The sequence below is a fragment of the Sinocyclocheilus rhinocerous genome, unplaced genomic scaffold (assembly GCF_001515625.1).
Source record: "Sinocyclocheilus rhinocerous isolate Xijiao unplaced genomic scaffold, SAMN03320098_v1.1 scaffold51, whole genome shotgun sequence".
Classification (NCBI taxonomy): domain Eukaryota; kingdom Metazoa; phylum Chordata; class Actinopteri; order Cypriniformes; family Cyprinidae; genus Sinocyclocheilus; species Sinocyclocheilus rhinocerous.
In genome coordinates, this window is record NW_015641017.1 from 202,394 (window position 1) to 222,614 (window position 20,221).

General features: G+C 36.7%; 1 protein-coding gene and 1 pseudogene across 2 annotated transcripts in view; both read left to right on the forward strand.

Annotated features, from left to right (window-relative positions):
• The window catches only part of LOC107753755 (SUN domain-containing protein 1-like), a 34,134-nt pseudogene extending 29,367 nt beyond the window's left edge, over positions 1–4,767 (forward strand).
• A 3,128-nt stretch (positions 4,768–7,895) lies between these two features.
• The window catches only part of LOC107753764 (Na(+)/H(+) exchange regulatory cofactor NHE-RF2), a 35,093-nt gene continuing 22,767 nt past the window's right edge, over positions 7,896–20,221 (forward strand). The window contains exons 1-3 of one of the 2 annotated variants that reach the window (XM_016569981.1): positions 7,896–7,966; positions 8,192–8,427; positions 10,318–10,560. In XM_016569981.1, the coding sequence (XP_016425467.1) occupies positions 8,221–8,427; positions 10,318–10,560 (450 nt within the window). In that variant the 5' untranslated portion in view covers positions 7,896–7,966; positions 8,192–8,220. Of the gene's footprint in view, positions 7,967–8,064; positions 8,428–10,317; positions 10,561–20,221 lie in introns of those variants that run through there. The other variant, XM_016569980.1, reaches the window with a different exon arrangement.

Below are 20,221 nucleotides of genomic sequence, written 5' to 3' on the forward strand. Positions count from 1 at the left end.
TAAAATCGAATATCTTCCCCAGGTGTCAGCTCAGGTGAAGGAACAGTTGTACGCTCTGTTGTACGGTCGTGACGGAGGAGAAGCAGAGATTCCCGAGCCGCTACTGCCGTGGCTGGTATCTCAGTACATGCGCTCCTCTGACCTCACCGCGACCCTCATGACCCTGGAGCGCAGCATTCTGGGAAATCTGTCCCTGCAGCTGCAGGAGAGCAAACAGCAGCAGTTCTCGGCTGAAACGGTTACCCAGACCGTCGCCCACACCGCCGGGGCTGCTGGGATGTCAGAGGAGGTACTACAACTGTTGTTTTGTTATACACTAGTGTTCAAAAGTTTGGGGTCAGTAAGATTTTTTTTTTTTTAAACAAATTAATACTTTTATTCAGCAAGGATACATTAAATTGATCAAAAGTGACAATAAAGACATTTATAATGTTACAAAAGATTAACTTTCTATTCATCAAAGAAGTATCACAGTAAAAATTTATCTCCGTTTCTTCAAAAATATTAAGCACCAAAACTTTTTTTTACCTTGATTTTCTATTAGCCTGATTTGCTGCTCAAGAAACATTTATTATTACTGTTAATGTTTTACTGTCACTTTTGATCAATATAATGTATCCTTGCCTGATTATAAGTACTAATTTATTTTTAAAAATATCTTACTGTTTCTAAAGATGTGAATTGCACATTCTAGCACCTGTAACTTTTTTTTTTTTATTCTACTCCATCTAATTCTGTCTCAATGTTCTTCTCAATCAAAGGAAATCCATCTAACACAGCAGACTCCAGTACAGGCTCCTGTCAGGTAGACATGCTAATACATCACCAGCTAAAATGGTTGTTTGGGGCTCCTCCTGTCTGAGTGTTAATGTTTGCTCTTGTGTTTCCCGCTGCAGTGTTGGAGTCTCTCAGGAGAAGCATGATGCTTTGCTCGCTGAGGTTCAGAGGCTGGAAGCAGAGCTGGGCCGCATCAGAGGAGACCTGCAAGGAGTGATGGGATGTAAAGGGAAGTGTGACCGACTCGACACCATACATGAAACCGTATGTAATGTTTGTATACAGCACATAATACATTTATCCTACTTTTTCACTTGTATATTAACTTTCTATTCATCAAAGAAGTATCACAGTAAAAATTTATCTCCGTTTCTTCAAAAATATTAAGCACCAAAACTTTTTTTTACCTTGATAATTATAATATTTCTTGAGCAGCAAATCAGCATATTAGAATGATTTCTGAAGGGTCATGTGACACTGAAGACTGAATGATGCTGAAAATTCAGCTTTGACCACAGGAATAAATTATATCTTAATATATATTAAAAAGGAAAATAGATATTTTTAAAAATGTAATAATATTTCACAATATCAACAGTCTTACTGTATTTTTGATCAAATAAATGCTGCCTTGGTGAACAAAAAATACATCTTTAGAAAAACGTGTTTTTTTTTTTAAATCTTACTGACCCCAAACTTAAAAGGGAAGTGTATACGTCTTGCTCTTTTAAAATGGACTCGCTAATATCACATCTTAACTAAAATGTCAAGTTGATTACACATCAAATGACAAGCACTCTGTCTGTTACAATATTAACTCTTTCCCCGCCATTGACGAGTTATCACGTTTTTTAGAAGAAAACGCTTCCCCGCCAAAGACGAGTTTTTACGGCTTTTCTTTGTTTTCACTGTTATACACTCGGGGTGCTATTACGCATCTTCTGAACGAGTACAAAACCTCCCGAACAAAAACACACGTGAACAGGACGGAGAAACGAGCGATCTCTTATGTAAACAGATACATATGAAAAATAATGCGATCATCAGCAATGGCAGCATATAAATGAAAACTGCATAATGTTACGGAGTAAAATGTTGATCCAGGAAGTGGTATATGTCTGTGCAAGCTTTGGAGGTATTGATGAAGATGTAGTTTTTGATAAAAATGTGATTCTCACCTTTTTGCTCAAAATTATGTATTTTTATGAAACCTACCTATATTCAAGTGTTGATAAAAAAAAGAATGCTTTAAGCTAGAATAAAACGGATTTTTATGTTTAAAAGTAGAGGCTCTGATCTTTATTTTGGTGTGTTGCGTATTCAAATATTCATACAGCAAAATATACTGGAGGCCATCAAATTTTAGTGAAAATCATCAAAATCGCTGGCGGTGGCTGGCAACTTTTCTCAAAAATGCTGGCGGGGAAAGAGTTTGCATCTTATGCAACTGAGTAAATTCTGTGAAGAGGAAAGAACAATCAAATGAAAATGCATTTAATGGGGGTCGTATTTGAGGATTTAACATACCAATGTCATTTAAATCTCTCTTCTAATAACGACCGTGTTTCCCCTCAGCAAGTCCAGCTGATCGTCCAGCGTGCGCTGAAGCTGTACTCTGAGGATCGCACCGGACAGGTGGATTACGCTCTGGAGTCTGGAGGTAAGCGCGACTACAAAACGCATAACCCGTATGAACATCACTAACCCTTTTACATGAGACTGATGTGTGTGCAGGTGGCAGTATCCTCAGCACACGCTGTTCTGAGACGTACGAGACTAAAACAGCACTGATGAGCCTGTTTGGAATCCCGCTGTGGTACTTCTCACAGTCGCCACGAGTCGTCATCCAGGTAAAACCTGTGAATGATAACCTGAAGCAGCATCATGCGTATCAGTAAATGCAACTTTTATTTAGCTCAAACCAATAGATAGAGGTGGATAGAGTCTTGCTATTGAAAGCATGTAGGTGATTTTCAACTAAAAAAACAATATTTTGTCCTAAGATGTAAGACACAGAAGATGTATGATGTGAATTTCTGTCTACCTCACAGCCGGACATGTACCCAGGAAACTGCTGGGCGTTTAAAGGCTCCCAAGGTTATCTGGTGATCAGGCTCTCTTTAAGCGTGATCCCTACCTCCTTCTGCCTGGAGCATATTCCCAAAAGCCTCTCTCCTTCTGGAAACATCAGCAGCGCACCACGCCGATTCTCTGTCTATGTAAGAATGCACACTTGTTTGTGTCTGATTTATGAGTGTGTACTTGCAATATATTTATGCTTAACTCAATGAGTTTTTGTGTTAAGTGCTGGTGTATAATCCCATGTTGCTGTCTGTATCCACAGGGATTGGATGATGAATACCAGGAGGAAGGGAAACTGCTGGGTGACTACACCTATGAAGAAGATGGATCATCACTCCAGATCTTTCCAGTTATGGTAAAATATGTACATACGGAATGAGCAGAATTGCAGAATCCAGTCATTAAAATAGAATTTACTGTATAACATGGAATGTTTCATTTTGGATTTGGCCAAATTCTAATGAATAAGAAATTATGAAAGAAATACTATATATTGCTATTTTACAGTAGAATGTACTTCTCATAGTAAAAAAAACAATAATAATGATAATTTTTAATTAATTTCACTCCTTTTTTCATCCTTGTTTTCATTTAAACAGTAAACCTCTGTTGTGCAGCACTTTGTTTGCCAAAAAATGAAAGGAATTGTTCAGTTGGTTTATATTTTAAAAGATTTATTAAATTGTTCAAATATTATGCATTCATTTTATTACCATTGTTTTTGATAATAAATTTGTACTAACTCAGAAAAAACTCAGAAAAATTAAAACGGCCCAAAAAAAACACACATTTCATAGGGCACTATTATTGTTAAAATTTTAGTAGATGATTCAATTGTTAAATCCTTATTGGTTAATAACATTTAATTGAACAAATAAAATGGATTCAAAACATTTTTATCAAAAATATAACTACATTTTGGAAAGAAATAAAACGAGGATTTCTCAAAAGGTAGGCAGCAACAGAAGAAAAATAGTGAGTTTTTATTTTGGGCCAAATTCAGCATTGAATGTATCATTTTCAGGGAAAGCTATCCCAGCATGCATTGCAACAAGCTAGTAATAAAATCAAGTTTTATTAGCTTAGCCATATGCTGCTGTCAAACTATGTTGGAATAAATGGTGAATCGAGTCTTCCGTGCTCTTTATGTTCCACACCAGTCATTTAATTTTGTTTTAGTTCATATGCTGCTTACTAGCTTTTGGAATAGAGCTACAGTGAAATTCTGAGCACGTTTCACTTTGCTTTTTTTTTCCAGGAGAAGAGCGACCAGGCCTTTCAGATCATTGAGATGCGAGTGCTGTCGAACTGGGGTCATCCCGAATACACCTGCCTGTATCGCTTCAGAGTTCACGGCAAACCTCACACTCCGTAATCAGGCCCGCTGTACATTACTATATAACCCTTTATGTACATACAGGAAACACTCAGTCTTTGACTCAGCACGGATGAGACTGGGCTTGCTAGACACATTTTTAAGACTCTAATACGAAACAGAGTTACAAGGAGCACAGCGGGAAGGATTCCCACTCATTTCCTTCCCGAGTGCCTGTTCTTGCACTGATTCATGCCCTTGCGGCTGGGCCCTGTGTTACGCTTCTGCCCCATACGCTCTCACCCGTAGAGGTATCTGTGCCTTCAGACAGAACACGCTTCTCTCATTCTGTGTACAATGTTTTTCCTTTGTTTTCAGAATGTACAGAGAGGAGTGAAGTCCACCGGTCACTGCCGCTTTGAGGTGGCCGTCTGCTATAAGAGGGAGTATTTGTGAGTTTATAAAACCTTTACAACCACTAAACCAGTTAAGCTCACCCAACCCAATGAGGATATGTCTGGGTCATGTTTTACCTCAAATCATTTACTGAATGAATCCTACTTTTAGGGCTACTAAGATTTTTTTGCATTGTGACATTATTATTTTCTTCAAAAATAAGCATTTTTCCTTAAAAAAAAAAAAATTTTTAAAAAAGGCTAATTAAGATGAGCTTTCTCATTACTGTAATGCAAAAAAGATGTATTATTTAAACCGTTTTAACTTTTTTAACATTATGATTGCATTTGTTCTACTGTTAAAATTGTACTAATTTGAGTGTTTTTTTTTTTTATTGTAATACATTTAAAAAATATATTGTAATACAGAACCTTTGCAATATTATTGAGAGTGGAAATACATTAATAATTTTAAAAATATGTATATTACTATAATATATATATACATATTATTTATATTTTTTTATAGGGTGGAATATGACCCAGGCAAGTTTTCACCCAACAGACACTTCATTTCATGCTTTTTTTACATTAAGAAATAAACTCATAACAGCCATAAATTGCAGGAGACACTGGTTTGACCTCAGATGGTTTCTCCAGAGAAAGGAATGGATGTTTATGGACCGTATGTGAGTATGTGGACTAATATGTGTGCATTTGAACAAAACTGGACATAAAACACTCACTTGTTTGTTTCTCTCGTCAGGAGTCATATCACAGTCACGATTCGCTGCAGGAATGTAACTTATTGTAATTAAACCTTTTTAATCGACTTATATCAGTGTTTATTTTACATAAAAGGGGTTTGCCCCATCATCTTTTTCCTTTTTTTGTGTTTTTAAGCATTTTAGTTCAAGTAGACAATGCCCTGTTATGTCTTTATAAAGGAAATGTAAGTTGCACAAGTCCTGTGTGATTCATTGGATATGTTTGAAAAGTCAGGGGTTCGTTTATTGAACCGCGTCGTCAACGCTGTGTTGACCTAAAAGAGTCTGTTTGTAAAATACTATGGATTTGTTCATGACTATTTATTTTATGGAAATTTAGCTAAGAGATGGGACTTTGTGCAGTGTGTTTTTGTAAAAATGCTTTTCAATGCATATTGGTCTGTTTATATTTAGTTTGTTTTTTTGTTGTTGTTGTTATAAAATGGCTACAGTACTATGAATTGTGCCAGTAAAGAATTGTAATTTTGATGGTATTTGTATTATTTATTTAATTTTATTTATGTTTTAAAAGTTGAGGGGTTAAAAGTTCACCTAAAAAAATGTAAATAGTTTTATATTTTTAAAGTACCCGTTTTTATGGAGGAATGAATATCATACAAGTCTGGAAGCATTATGAATGATTCATTTTCAGTTGTAGATCATCGTTTTGCTTTATGTAAGCTCATTTTTACTGCAGTTTCTGTATGACCCCAGTGATATTGCAGTCCAAATCTGCTCAAATCACATGACCAAGACATGTTTGAGTCTTAATCTTCCTATTTGCCAGCAGTCTAACACATGCAAGTAGCCAGTGATGGGCCATCATTTTGCTCCGCACTTTTTACATATTGCTCTTTTGTAAATTGCAGTCCCAACATGTTCCTGCATCTCAGTTCTGTGATTCCAAGAGAGACTATAAGAAACAATATCTTAAAATCAATTTATTAAAAATACATACTGTATGCATTTGTAAAGCAATTTGGCTTATAACAAAAATGTTTAATGACATCTTATACCCTTCAAAAAAGAATTGGGGGAACCTACAGAAAAGTCTAGGATAGACGCTTTTTTTATAAAGCCTGCTATTTAGCATTTTTAAACCATATATATGTTATATTTTTATATTTCATATTTTACTTTTTTCAGATAATGATTATTTTATTTCAAGTAACTACAATGTTTATGGTTTCAGTTTTCATTTAATGAACCTTAAAGGATAGATAGATAGATATTTAAACAAATCAATAGCTAGTAATTACTATCAATGACTAATCAATAACTAATAAATGACAACACACGGGAGTAAATTTAGTCTAAAAGTAGGGGGGGGGGCAATAAACAATTTCTCAAGAGCAATTTTTGAAGGGGACACAAATAATACAGCTAAAATAGTACTTGTAAGGATATGTATACACAGAGGAATGGCTTACTACTACACTTAAAAAATGTAGTATCATTTTTTTCAAGGTAAGAGGTTGCAAACCATTTATTTTAGTTACATTTAAAAAAAAAAACATGTTGAAAGTTAGTCAACTAAATTTGTTTATTTAAATGTAGCTAAAATAAATTGATTGCAACCACTTACCTTAAAAAAAATTAAGTAAATTCAATGAATAATTTTTTTCAGTGTATTACTGCGGCAGGGAGACCGTGCCAAATTAGACAACTTAAAGTTGATGTGGTGGCGCCGCGACAGCGCTCCTGTCCGTTGTGGACGTTACTATTGGTCACAGTGTTGCCAAGTCCCCGGTTTTCCCGCGGAAATGAGCTACTTTATCACTGTTGTCTCAGGTTGTTTTTCTTGTCCGCGGGATGAAGCAACCCCAATAACGTGTATTTTAGCCCCCGTAACGCGGATAGTTTGGGCTAGTTTTGAGTAGCAATTGGGCGGGTTTTGTTGTGAAAACCTGGCAACCCTTTCCCTCAAGCAGGTAACGTTATTATTGCTAACATAGCGGGCTCATCGAAAAAGTACATTGACATCATCTGTTTTAAAGAGATGTTTAAGTGAATAAAATAGCCTTGACAGACTTAACAGAATAGTTCCACAACTATTAGCTTTGTTCTCTCTCACCGGACTTGTGTGTGTGTAGGTGATGTAAAAGAGGAAAGCACGCATTTGGACCAAAGCACTGTGAGGCAAGGGAGGGGGAGACGCAAAATGTTTCTAAACTTAAAACGCATTTTTGCCCCAACCAACTTAAAGCGTCGCGAAAGACGAACCTCGACGCATTTAAAATTATTTTACCTTACATTTAGTAATTCAGAAGACTTTTGAAATTCCTTCAAATGCCCAAATTCCCTTTAAATTCAATAACTGTATTATTCGCATAGTGTTTAGACTATTTTTTATACATAGTAAAAGTTAGTGTCCGCTTTTCAGTGTTAAAGTCGTTGTTTACACACATATATTCATGAGGCACGCAGAAGCCTCGCCGACAGACAGCATCGCTGCGAAGGCTCTTTGGCTACTTTTCTCTGCGCATCTCTGTTGAAGCTGTGAATGGGCGGTCTTACTCCGCGCCACGCAGTTTGTCAGTGGACAGCGGCACCAGTTGCGTCTCTCTCTCCGTGGGCACTGGCAGAATGTCTCATGGAGGAGTTTTGGATGCGTTTGTGAACATCCACAGGTAGTTACACAGTCTGCTTCGCCGGCTTCACTTTTGCATTTTTCTTGCGGAAGCATATAATTTTGGTTTTTGTCTATTCTAACTAATGCGCTGAGCCGGATACTTGCATGCACATTTTTTTGCAAAACAGGACTGTGCAATAACCTATAGGCTAACGATGCTTGTTTGTAAACCTTCGCATTAAGTTTTCGACAAATCAGAATAACGCTTGGATTTTATTGCAAGTTTGGATGTGAAGGCGAAAGCGGAATACAATGGCAAGCGATCTGAAGCCTCGGTTGTGTGTGATGAAGAAAGGAGAGAACGGCTACGGGTTTCATCTGCACGGAGAGAAAGGAAAAACCGGACAGTACATACGGAAAGTGGAGCGCGCGTCCCCGGCGGAGGCGTCGGGACTGCGCGCGGGTGACCGTGTGGTGGAGGTGAACGGCGAGAACGTGGAGCGAGAGACACACCATCAGGTACATCACACACCTGTGCTGATCCCACATGCTCCACCCTCACAAGAGCTCGCCTTACACTGGCTGCGATGCGCGTTTCTATGCCATTTTATAGTAGCCTACACTTAAAAAATAAAGGTTCTTTATTGGCACCAATGGTTCCATAAAGAACCTTTACCATCCATGGAACCTTTTCATTCCACAAAAGGTTCTTACAGTGGAAAAAAGGTTCTTTGGATTATTAAAATGTTCTTCACACTAAAAAAAAAGGTTATTTTTTAAGAACTGTTCACTGAAAGGTTCTTTGGGGAACCAAAACGGGTTCTTCTATGCATCGCTGTGAAAACCCCCTTTTGGAACCTTTATTTTTAAGAGTGTAAGCTAGTACTAGGCTAACACCAGTGTGTAAAAATGCTCTAGGAGGTAATTAAACATTTAATGTATTTTGGCCTGGTTTCACAGACAAGGCTTAGACTAAGCCAGGATTAGGCCATTGTTCAATTAGGACATTTAAGTAATTTTTATAAACTTGCCTTAGAAAAAAAAACATTACTGGTGTCCATCTTGAGACAAAGCAAAGGAACTGATATATTTTAAGATCAATCAGTGCAATTTTTTTTTTTTTTTTCAGTTGAAACAGCTCAGACTTACATTTTAGTCTGGGACTAGGTTTAAGCCTTGTCTGTGGAACCGGTGGATTGTTAATTAGTTATATGTGACCCTGGACCACAAAACCAGTCATAAGGGTAATTTTTTTTAAATTGAGATTTATACATCATATGAAAGCTGAATAGATAAGCTTTCCATTGATGTATAGTTTGTTAGGATAGGACAATATTTGGCCGAGATACAACTATTTGAAAATCTGGAATCTGAGGGTGCAAAAAAAATCGAAATATTGAGAAAATCGCCTTTAAAGTTGTCCAAATGAAGTTCTTAGCAATGCATATTACTAATCAAAAAGTACGTTTTGATATATTTAAGGTAGGAAATTTACTAAATATCTTCATGGAACATGATCTTTACTTCATATCCTAATGATTTTTTATCAATATCCTAACGATAATTTTGACCCATACAATGTATTTTTGGCTATTGCTACAAATATACCCCAGCGACTTAAGACTGGTTTTGTGCTCCAGGGTCACATATGCTAAAATGTTCAAAAGTTTGGCGTCAGTAAGAGTTAGAGTTTTATTTAGCAAGGATGCATTGAATTGATCAAACGTGACAATAAAACAATGTTACAAAAGATTTGTATTTTAAATAAATGCTGTTCTTTTGAACTTTCTAACTTTCTAAGCAGCACAGTTGTCTTTAGCATTGATAAAGAAATGTTTCTTGAGCAGCAAATCATCATTAGAATGATTTCTGAAGGATCATGTGACACTGAAGACTGGAGTAATTATGCTGACAATTCAGCTTTGCATCACAAAAGTTTTGAGCTAGCATATGTGTAATGCTTGGAATTAGTTTTGTTTAAAAATATAAATTGTGACTATGTACGAATATATCCGTATAAAACAAAAATTTCATGCAAAAGTCAGTACCGAAGGGGAAAGAAACAGCCTCAATAAAAACTTCCTCAGCAGTGTTTAAAAGCATCCCAGGATGTACCTTGTAAAGTTGTTTGATGAATGACAAGATTAAGCAGAGTTGGGACCTAGACAGAGAAGCTCATGTGTAAGGTTTTCATTTGTGTTTTGCTATTTGTGTTACTTAGTTTCAACGACTACTGTTATTCTTGATCTGTCTTTCTGCTCAGACATACTAACATATGTTGAAGTCCTGTTATTTTGGCATGTATGCAGCTCCAGTTTTGACAGGATGATCAAATAACACTGTGTGAATGTAATTGTAGTGGAGTTAACTTAGAGCTCATCCTATAGTTTTGCTTTCTCTTGCGCTCAGGTGGTGCAGCGGATCAAAGCCGTGGAACATGAGACCAGACTGCTGGTGGTTGACCGAGAGACTGATGAGTACTTTCGCAGCCTGCGTCTCACCTGCACGGAGGAAATGGCCATCCGGATGAGCCCTGGAGCCACGAGCCCTTCACCTTCACCGTCCACCAGTAAACAGGGCAATGGCTCGGTGTCCAAACGACCTGAGATCTCCAAACCCATCAGGAAACCTCCGTCACGAGCTTTTAAAAAGGTATGGATCCATTCACTATCTGTTATGGGCTTCTGTAGTTCAATGAAGAATCTTTAACATCAGTAAAACCTTGTAGTGAAAGGTCCTTCAGATTATTCAAATGTTCTTCACTCTTGGTTCTTTCAAAGCGAAAGTTCACTCAAAAATGAAAATTTGCTGTTAATTTACTCCCCCTGAGGCCATCCAAGATGTAGATAACATTTTTTGTCTTGAGTAGAACAGTAAAGAAGATTTTTTTAGCTGAAAGAGGTGTCGATTAATAAAATGCAAGTCAGCAGCTGCCTGTTTTTGAGAGTAAAAAAGCATATCAAGCAGCACAAAATGAAATTCCCGTTGCTCCTGAAGGTCTTATGAAGCGAAACAATCGGTCTGTGCAAGAAACTGAATATTATTACCTGTAATCCAGAGCCTCAGGCAAACGGTCCAGATTGATGTCTGGTTCGTGAACGAATCGTTCTTTTGAATTGGTTCTTTGTAGTGAACTGGATGAAGTAGTTCACCAAATCGGACCGAACCATCTGAAACAGTTTGTGGCTCGAGCAGCACAGATTTACAAGTTACTCGAGCAGCACAGATTTACAAGTTACTCAATCAAAACTCACTTTCAGATGCCTGCCAGTCACTCTGACTCGAAATGAGCCAAAATGCCGCCATATATAATCTTATAATGCTGGTTTTTGCCAACTCATTCAGTGCTCCAGTTCCTCCAGCAGTCACTGAACTGATGAGCCGCTGATATGCACGTGTGAACCGAGCACTTAAATCAAGGGGCAAAATGAAAGTCTTTATGGTTTCTTATTGTTTATGTAAAAAGGTGAGCTGATGAAGACTAGTTTATTTACTTGATATGCTTCAGAAAAGTACAGCTTTTCACATCCTTATTGGGAGCTTTAAGGAGCAGGTCATGTGTTTTTTTAAAGTGTCCTAATATTGTGTTGGAGTCCCCTACAACAGGTTTAAATGCATCTAAGGTCAGAAAACACTGTAATTTTCCCAGAATATACATTTATACATAGTCATTTGTCCATGATTTCAAAACGGTTCGTTCGATTCAGTTCTGAGCGAAATGTCTGTAAACCCCTCCCTTCCATAAGCCTACTCTGCCCTGATTGGTCAGCTGGCTAAGTCTGTTGTGATTGGTTACTTTTTTGATTAACAACTTTGCAGACTGTTTACATTGAAGGATAGCTACCTTACAAACTGCAAAAGAGATATTTTTCGAAAACCCATATGACCTGCTCTTTAATAGTTGCGTATACGTTGCATCGAGTCATTAGTTATTCAAGTTATTTAAACAAGATATGAACTGTCCGAAAGGCTCTAGATTACAGGTAATAATGTTGTAAATAATGTTCAGTTTTCTTGCACAAACTAATCGTTTCGCTTCATAAGACCTCAATATATCGCTAGGAACCACGGGTATTAATTTTAAGCTCCTTGATATGTTTTTTTTAATTCTCAAAAACGTGTAGCTGCTGACTTGCATTTTATGAATCACCAAGGACCATGGTGGGTTCAGCTAAAAATCTTCTTTAATGCTCTACTGAAGAAAAAAGACACCCACTTCTTGGATGACCTGAGGGTGACTAAATTAACAGTAAATTTTCATTTTTGGGTCAACTATCTCTTTAAGAACTGTTCACTTTGGGGAATTCAAAATGGTTCTTCTATGACATCACATTTGGAACCTTTGTTTTTAAGAGTGTAGAACCTTTCAATTGACCTATCGGTAAGCCCCGCCCCCCTTAGTTACTGTTGCAAACTCGGACAAACAAACGGAGTTGCTAATGACAGCTGTCAGTGTGAAAACCTTGTCCCTATAGCTTTTTGATAAATTTTGGACACAGAAGGACCACCATTCAAGTGGGACTTAAATATTCCATGGAGGGATATATAAAATATTTTAAAATAAATATTGTGGGTATTTAATTTGGAAGCGAGGGTTTACAGATTACAATGCAAGCGGGAGAAGTCGCATATTGCCGTCGTCACGATTGCAGATGACAACATCATGTTCATGTATCACAGGGTACGATTAAATTAATTTACATTTAACCAGTTTAATATGAAGAGACAGTGAAATGTAGACCTTAGTTTATGTGTTTTTGCCCTACACTGTACAAGACGCGAGAACAGTTCGCTTCTTGGATGACCTGAGGGTGACTAAATTAACAGTAAATTTTCATTTTTGGGTCAACTATCTCTTTAAGAACTGTTCACTTTGGGGAATTCAAAATGGTTCTTCTATGACATCACATTTGGAACCTTTGTTTTTAAGAGTGTAGAACCTTTCAATTGACCTATCGGTAAGCCCCGCCCCCCTTAGTTACTGTTGCAAACTCGGACAAACAAACGGAGTTGCTAATGACAGCTGTCAGTGTGAAAACCTTGTCCCTATAGCTTTTTGATAAATTTTGGACACAGAAGGACCACCATTCAAGTGGGACTTAAATATTCCATGGAGGGATATATAAAATATTTTAAAATAAATATTGTGGGTATTTAATTTGGAAGCGAGGGTTTACAGATTACAATGCAAGCGGGAGAAGTCGCATATTGCCGTCGTCACGATTGCAGATGACAACATCATGTTCATGTATCACAGGGTACGATTAAATTAATTTACATTTAACCAGTTTAATATGAAGAGACAGTGAAATGTAGACCTTAGTTTATGTGTTTTTGCCCTACACTGTACAAGACGCGAGAACAGTTCGCTGTTTAGGTTTGTACGCTAGCATGGACTCACTAACTTTAACTGCTCTGTTTTGTTTGGGTTTAGGAAATAGAATAAAATTAATTCTATTGCCTATCCTCTCAGGATACCTGGTATCAAGTGGTACAAGTACCCCAGGCACATCGTTTTTCCATTTTTGAAGCATAAACCCCATAAAATCGATGCGAGCTTTGGATCTTCTAATGTTTCTCTATGGCGCGGTTATGTCCGAGTTCCGCTCCCCGTGCAACTGATACTCGACTGCCATTGGCTAGTCTGCGTTCGAGGGGAGGGGCTTACCGATAGGTCAATTAACCCACATTGTTGGCCCTTCTCCCTCAACTAATAAATAAATGAATGTCTCTGCATCATGAAATACATTGAACATCTGGATGTTCTAGGACAGCTGGCCTGAGTGAAGTCATCAGAGTTATATCTAGTTCTCACAGATCCTCACAGACTTTTTATGTAGGGGTTATCGGTTAGTTTGTATGTGTGGTCGTCATATATGCTGCAATAATTATGGATTAATGGGTTAATTTGAGTTTAAAACAATGAGTTAAGTGAGTAACTCAGATATTATCTTGTTGGCTCTGTCGTGGTTGGTTGGTGTCCAAGATGTGACGCTGTTTTTGTTTTGTAGTAAATGAGTGTCTCCAGTACATTAGCATGTTTCCCATGGCTTACTCATTCAAGAAAATGAATCTCTGGATTTTGGCATTTTGAAAGGATAAAAGATCCTGTCCAGGAATTTCTTCAGCATTTATTCCACTATTTTTTTTTTTTTTTTTCGGTTTTATTCCTGAAAAATCAGCACCATATGTTAATTTAAATTAAAGTTTATTTTGTATAGCGCTTTTCACAATACATATCATTTCAGCTCATATACTTTGTAATTTTACTTGAAGTGAATTCGTTTTTGGTTTGCATTAAAAACACATTTCCATTCTCAGATTTTAGCACATTGCTACAGTATGTGGTTGCTAGGAATAGTTGTTAGGATGTTCTGTTATGGATTGTTCTTAGGGTGTTCTGGGTGGTTGCTAAGTGGTTGTTCATTTGCTCAAGTCAAAAGTGCCCACACTAAGTCTCAGAGTTTTTGACCCATTGTATTGTTTTCCAGGCAAAATGGCTTAGTCTGATGACATATAGAAGTGCTAGCACATCTCTCCTCAACAAGACGCGTGGTTTGAGGAATCATTTATGTCTGTAACACAAACATTTCTGGACAGGTTAATTGCTGAAGTGTATAATACTAAGGGTCAGGGGTTTGTTTAGCCATTAAAAGGGTGATTTTTAACATCTGTGAGCAAGTGTAGATCATGTTTGGAGGTATTACATTGCAAAAATGGCAATGTATTCGTCTGTTAATGCAATATTTGTATAAGATCTTAAATATTATATTTGTCTTTTTTGAGCCTAATGCATACATCCAACATCTGCTCTCACTTAAAGCCCACTTTCCAAATGGGTTTGCATAATTCACTGCTGGAGTGGAGTGGGAAAGATGTGAGTGTGTGAGTGGTGGGTGGGTGTGTTACAGCCACATGTGTGTGATAATGTTAAACATGACATTAAAACTGTTAACATCGCAGCAGCCCACTTGGTTAAAACAGAGAGACCGTTTCTGATATCCATCAGAAGATGAACAGAGCAGAGCTCATCATCAGATGGTGTTTACACGGGACAACATCTGCAAATCTGAGCCTTCGCTGGTGAAGCACTTGACTTTACTCAGATTTAGATTCCTTTTTGGCAATCCGACCCAAGTCGAATAAAATGCGAAGAGAAACCTTGGACGATGGAAGTAGGATGTAGTAAAATTGTCTCATTTCACCCCAAAATCATACTTTTTCTTTTGATTTTGGAGTGATGTATGACCTGAAGATGTTCTTCATGGCGTTTAAATCACTCATGTATGGGTGTTGCCATGGGCGACATTAGGGGGGGCAAATTGTTAGTCATGGAATCGCTGATGTCGGCCCCGCTGCAATTGGAGCGCTTAGCCAAGCACTAAATACCCTCAACGTGTTTTTGCAGCGTTGCGCAATGTAACCAATCCCAGACATATCTGTTGATTTCTTGAACGCAATGGCCAATCAGAAACGTTTTGTCAGAATTCACTCACCGCTGAAAGCGCCGCAGTTTTTAAGTGCAGTTTTGCACGCTCTTGAATCATCTCATGACACGATGTAGATAAGAGATTCATTGTGCAGTTTAGAGAGCTTCATTGATTATAACGGAACTTTGTAAGATCGCGAATTCGCGATGAACGAAGATGAGTGACGCTTTTTAGTGATAAAGGGAGCGCGCTTTGCTTAAAGATATATTTTATCAAAAATGTTAACTAATTTAATTTAATTTAACTCACTCTCATGATATTTATTAATATTAATCTCATGATTAATGGTAGAAAACAAATAGTTTTGGTTCCTGTTGACTTCTGTAGCATTTTTATTTATTTTATTATTTATTTATTTATTTTTTCCCTCTTGCCCCCCCTGACTCAAGAGTCAAATGTCGCCCATGGGTGTTGCTTTATGTTGCGTTAGACATTAGAAATTTCAAATCAATGTTTTGGATTCTGTGTTATTCTAAGAACAGAACTGAAGAATAAAAGTTCCAAATGGAACTTTAACATGTTGTGAATGACATCTGCATATTTATGCGGAATTCACTCTCGAAATAGCAGTGATTACCAATGGACGGAACATAAAATATGTTGATTTAATTCTGGAACCGGTCCTGGCCAAACCTCATTATTTATTTATTTATTTTTTCCCTCTTGCCCCCCCTGACTCAAGAGTCAAATGTCGCCCATGGGTGTTGCTTTATGTTGCGTTAGACATTAGAAATTTCAAATCAATGTTTTGGATTCTGTGTTATTCTAAGAACAGAACTGAAGAATAAAAGTTCCAAATGGAACTTTAACATGTTCTCATCGAGCTGTACAGCCTGTTTTGGTTCTAATTTCAACATTTGTTTTCATAATATACATTTTCTGATAAACTCAAAGTTTGACTATTTAATTGAACTGTGTAGAGGGATATTTTCCAGTTTTAAGAAGAACCTCCTTATTCAAAGGACGTGGAAATGTTCTTCTCCAAAATGTCCAGTAATAATAGTTTTTGGATTTGGTGATTGGAAAAGCCATATTCTGGTGTTCCAAAACCACTCTAATTGTGTTTAGCCATGTGTATATGGCATGTCTTCCTGTAGAGGGGCCTCATATTGGCTGATATTATTGCCCATACAGACCTATCATTGGACTTGATGATTCCCCTCAGTGTTTAACAGTTGCTTGTATTGAAACCATCCATTGACTTTCTCCAGACGTCGGTAGACTGTAGGAAAGTGATGACTCATAAAACCATACTCCCATCAGAACACATCAGAACATTGCTCAGGGTTCCAGGTTTGGTGCCACTAACACAAATTATCCATCTTTGTGTGTTGATCTTGGATACAAGAGGTTTTTGAATAGTCGCACTGTTTGTCTTGTGAAACTCTGAGTCATAAGTGATTCGGATCTGGGGTCATTTTTGAGGCTCTTCGTTTTGTGATATTCATTAACTATCATCTCCATTTATCATATACTATTTTAGTTTTTGTGCATCACCTACATGATCGTTTAAAACTTAAGTTTGGTGTTGGTATAATTTTTTATGTTTTTGAAAGAAGTCTCTTATGCTCATCAAGGCTGTATTTATTTGATCAATAATCTAGTAAAACAGTAATATTGTGAAATATTATTACTATTTAAAACGGCTGCTTTCTATTTGAATATATTTTAAAAAGTCATTTATTCCTGTGGTCATAGCTGAATTTTCAGCATCATTACTCCAGTCTTCAGTGTCACATGATCCTTCAGAAATCATTCTAATATACTGATTTGATGCTCAAGAAACATTTCTGATGATTATCAATGTTGAAAACAGTTGTCCTGCTTATTATTTTTGTGGATACATTTGCTTTTCAAGATTGTTTGATGAATAGAAAGGTTAAAGGAACAGTATTTATTTGAAATAGAAACCTTTTGTAACATTATAAATGTCTTTACTGTCACTTTTGATCAATTTAATGCATCCTTGCTAAATAAAACGATTTTTATTTTTTTTAAAAAATTTTCAATGAATTCTTACTGGCAGTATTTTACAATTCGGACCTGATTGGCATGTTGTCAACTTATATTTGCAGTTAGCTGCATATAATATGCCTTAATAGTGGGGCATGTTGTCACACTATAACATAAATTATAATTAATAAATTGTATAAAATGACAACGTATCACACACATGTGATGAATTGCCCCAACAAAAATGTGGCCACCAACAATTTACAAAAAATACCTTGTCTTTAAAACACTTTCCATGTTTCTGGTTTCCACTTCTACATGTGACAACTAACCCCGGGGTCACATGACCTCATGCAGCATCTTCAGGACAGTTAGTATTTGAAAGGAGCACATTAGGAAGAGCAAAGACATTATAAAACCTTTCAGGCAGGAAATAGAGGCTGTCTTTGGAAGCAGAGGAGTCGTGTGTGTGTTTGAGGTGATATGGGAGTCCTGAGCCATAAAGGAAGGGGTCCTAGGAAGGGGTAGAAACCTTAAACTCACAGCATTTGAAGAAGGTTTGTGTGAATCACACTGACTGCTGGTCCACAAATGAGAAAGAAACTGACAGAAATACATGTAGACTTTGTAATCAGAATCCAAACGTAACGAGCATGGAATGGTAATTAAAACAAATAAAAATTCATATCATAACATTCCGCACATGGATATCATTCAAATGAACAAAACACTAAGTATGTACTTCAGAAATTTGATGGCACTAATCTGGAAAACTTTGGCAAATCAAGCATTTATTTATTTGTTTGTATCTTTGTTAGTTCGTGTTTTATTTTTATTTATTTATTGTTTTATATATAGTTTTTTTTTTGTTTATTGTTTAATTTTATTTGGTTGTTTGCTTAGTTATTGCATATAGTTTTATTTATTTACTGTTTTAGTTTTATTTATTGTTTTATTTTAGAATAAAAATCCAGAAATAAACACGTGGGAGGTTTTTTTTTTTAAGAATACTGTTCTGAAATATATATATATTTAATTCCCCACCAGAGTAAGTGCTTGCTTATTTTTTTGTTGGCCTTTTAACATTTTCGTCATACTCAGCAAATTGTCAGATTCAGCAATCCGAGAAGGCATTTGGACTCCTTACATCTTTCCTTTCCCTTTCAGTTTTTCCTTCAGGGAGCTCTAGGAAAAGTTAGATGCAGAAGAAAGCATTGTGAATACTGATCCAGTCACTAATCCAGCAGATCCATTGTATGGATCTTCCATTGTACTTTATAAATATTTGACAATTTTAGGGCTGTTATTTGTCCCTGTTTCTCCAGCTGTTATTCATATGGAGGAATTACATGATCATCTGTAGCTGTTCTCAAGATGTCACAATCTACCGAAAGTTCATAAAACAGCACACTGAACAAGCAGTGGGATACTTAGAAACAGCCCCGTTCCCATCCTTGGCTAATTGGCGCTGGGCTTGTCTGGCTTTGATTTTTATGACCCTTAAACTCTGTTCAAGTGTTTAAATCACTGTCACATGCAAGACAGCAGCCTGAACCTGTTACACAACACTTCAGTCCAATGGCAGCACTGGATCTTTACTACATTTGCACATTTTCTGAAGAAAACATGAGCCTGTAAAAACTCATTCATTTTCTCCATAGGGAAATTGATTTTTAACAGTAACTGATAAACCTTAAAAAACAGATCTACTGTGAGGCTGTTAATTGATTGCATATCCTTTCTATGCTATATGTTCACATTAATTCAACTTATTTTTAAAATAATCGTTTAATAGTGGAATTGTGGTGGAAAAACTACATTACCCATGATGCTGTACAGAAAACTCCACCAATCAGAGTCGCAGAGAACAAATTGCGCCAAAAGATATCTTTAGCCCCGCCCACTCCCATGAAGCACCGCAAATGACGTAATCAAGTAAGTCAATTTAAAATATACTGTTTCTGTAGATCCAATCAGCAACCTTTTAATTAATAGTTTTCTGTTTCTCCATCATTTTTAATTTGATTCGCAAAGCTTCATGGCATTGTCGTTCTTTCCCTCATTAAAGCCGTTAAGTACACAGTCTTGTACTTTTGTCTTTTTGTTTGATTTTCATATGCTTTTTTGCTTCAGATAAAAGTTTTGTAATGCTATGATTCACCTCGTAGCTGGTTGGTTTGGTTCATGACTTCTAAAGCGTTAATGAAGGCGTTTTTAAAATCCCTATAGACCAATTTAGAGTAGACGTCACAGTTACGTCACTTGCAGCTGCGCGCGCATAGTGGTTGCAGAAAAACACTGGGAACAAGTGGAGATAAATGGGTAAAATCCATGGAATAAAAGAAAAAAATATTTTGTGCCTTTTGATGTCAAGATCGGAATGCAAATCATTTTTATAGAATACTGTCGTCAAAGACGCCATTTGAAGCTAAACGCAGACGTTTAAAATGGACATACTAAGGATGAAAACTGTTATGATTACTCTACTTTTAAAGCATAATATTCACATATGCTGTTCATAGGGGACATATTGTATTAGCCCTACAGTTACAGCATGAAATATTATTTAATGTTAAACCCTACTATTAACATTTTTACATAACATTTATTTTATCTCACAATTCTGACTTTTTTCTCGCAAATGCAAGTTTATATCTCCTAATTCGGACTTTATAACTCGACTTAACTCAAAAATCTCGGAATTGCGAGAATCAAGTCAGAATTTTGAAATATAAAATCAAATTGACCTTTTTTTTTATTCTTTTATTCCATGGCTCCATAGACTGCCGCTTGAAAACCGTAATTTTCTGCCTCCAGATAGGCTCCGCCCACAACAAACGTCATCCTTGTTTCAGATCTGTAAGACTATC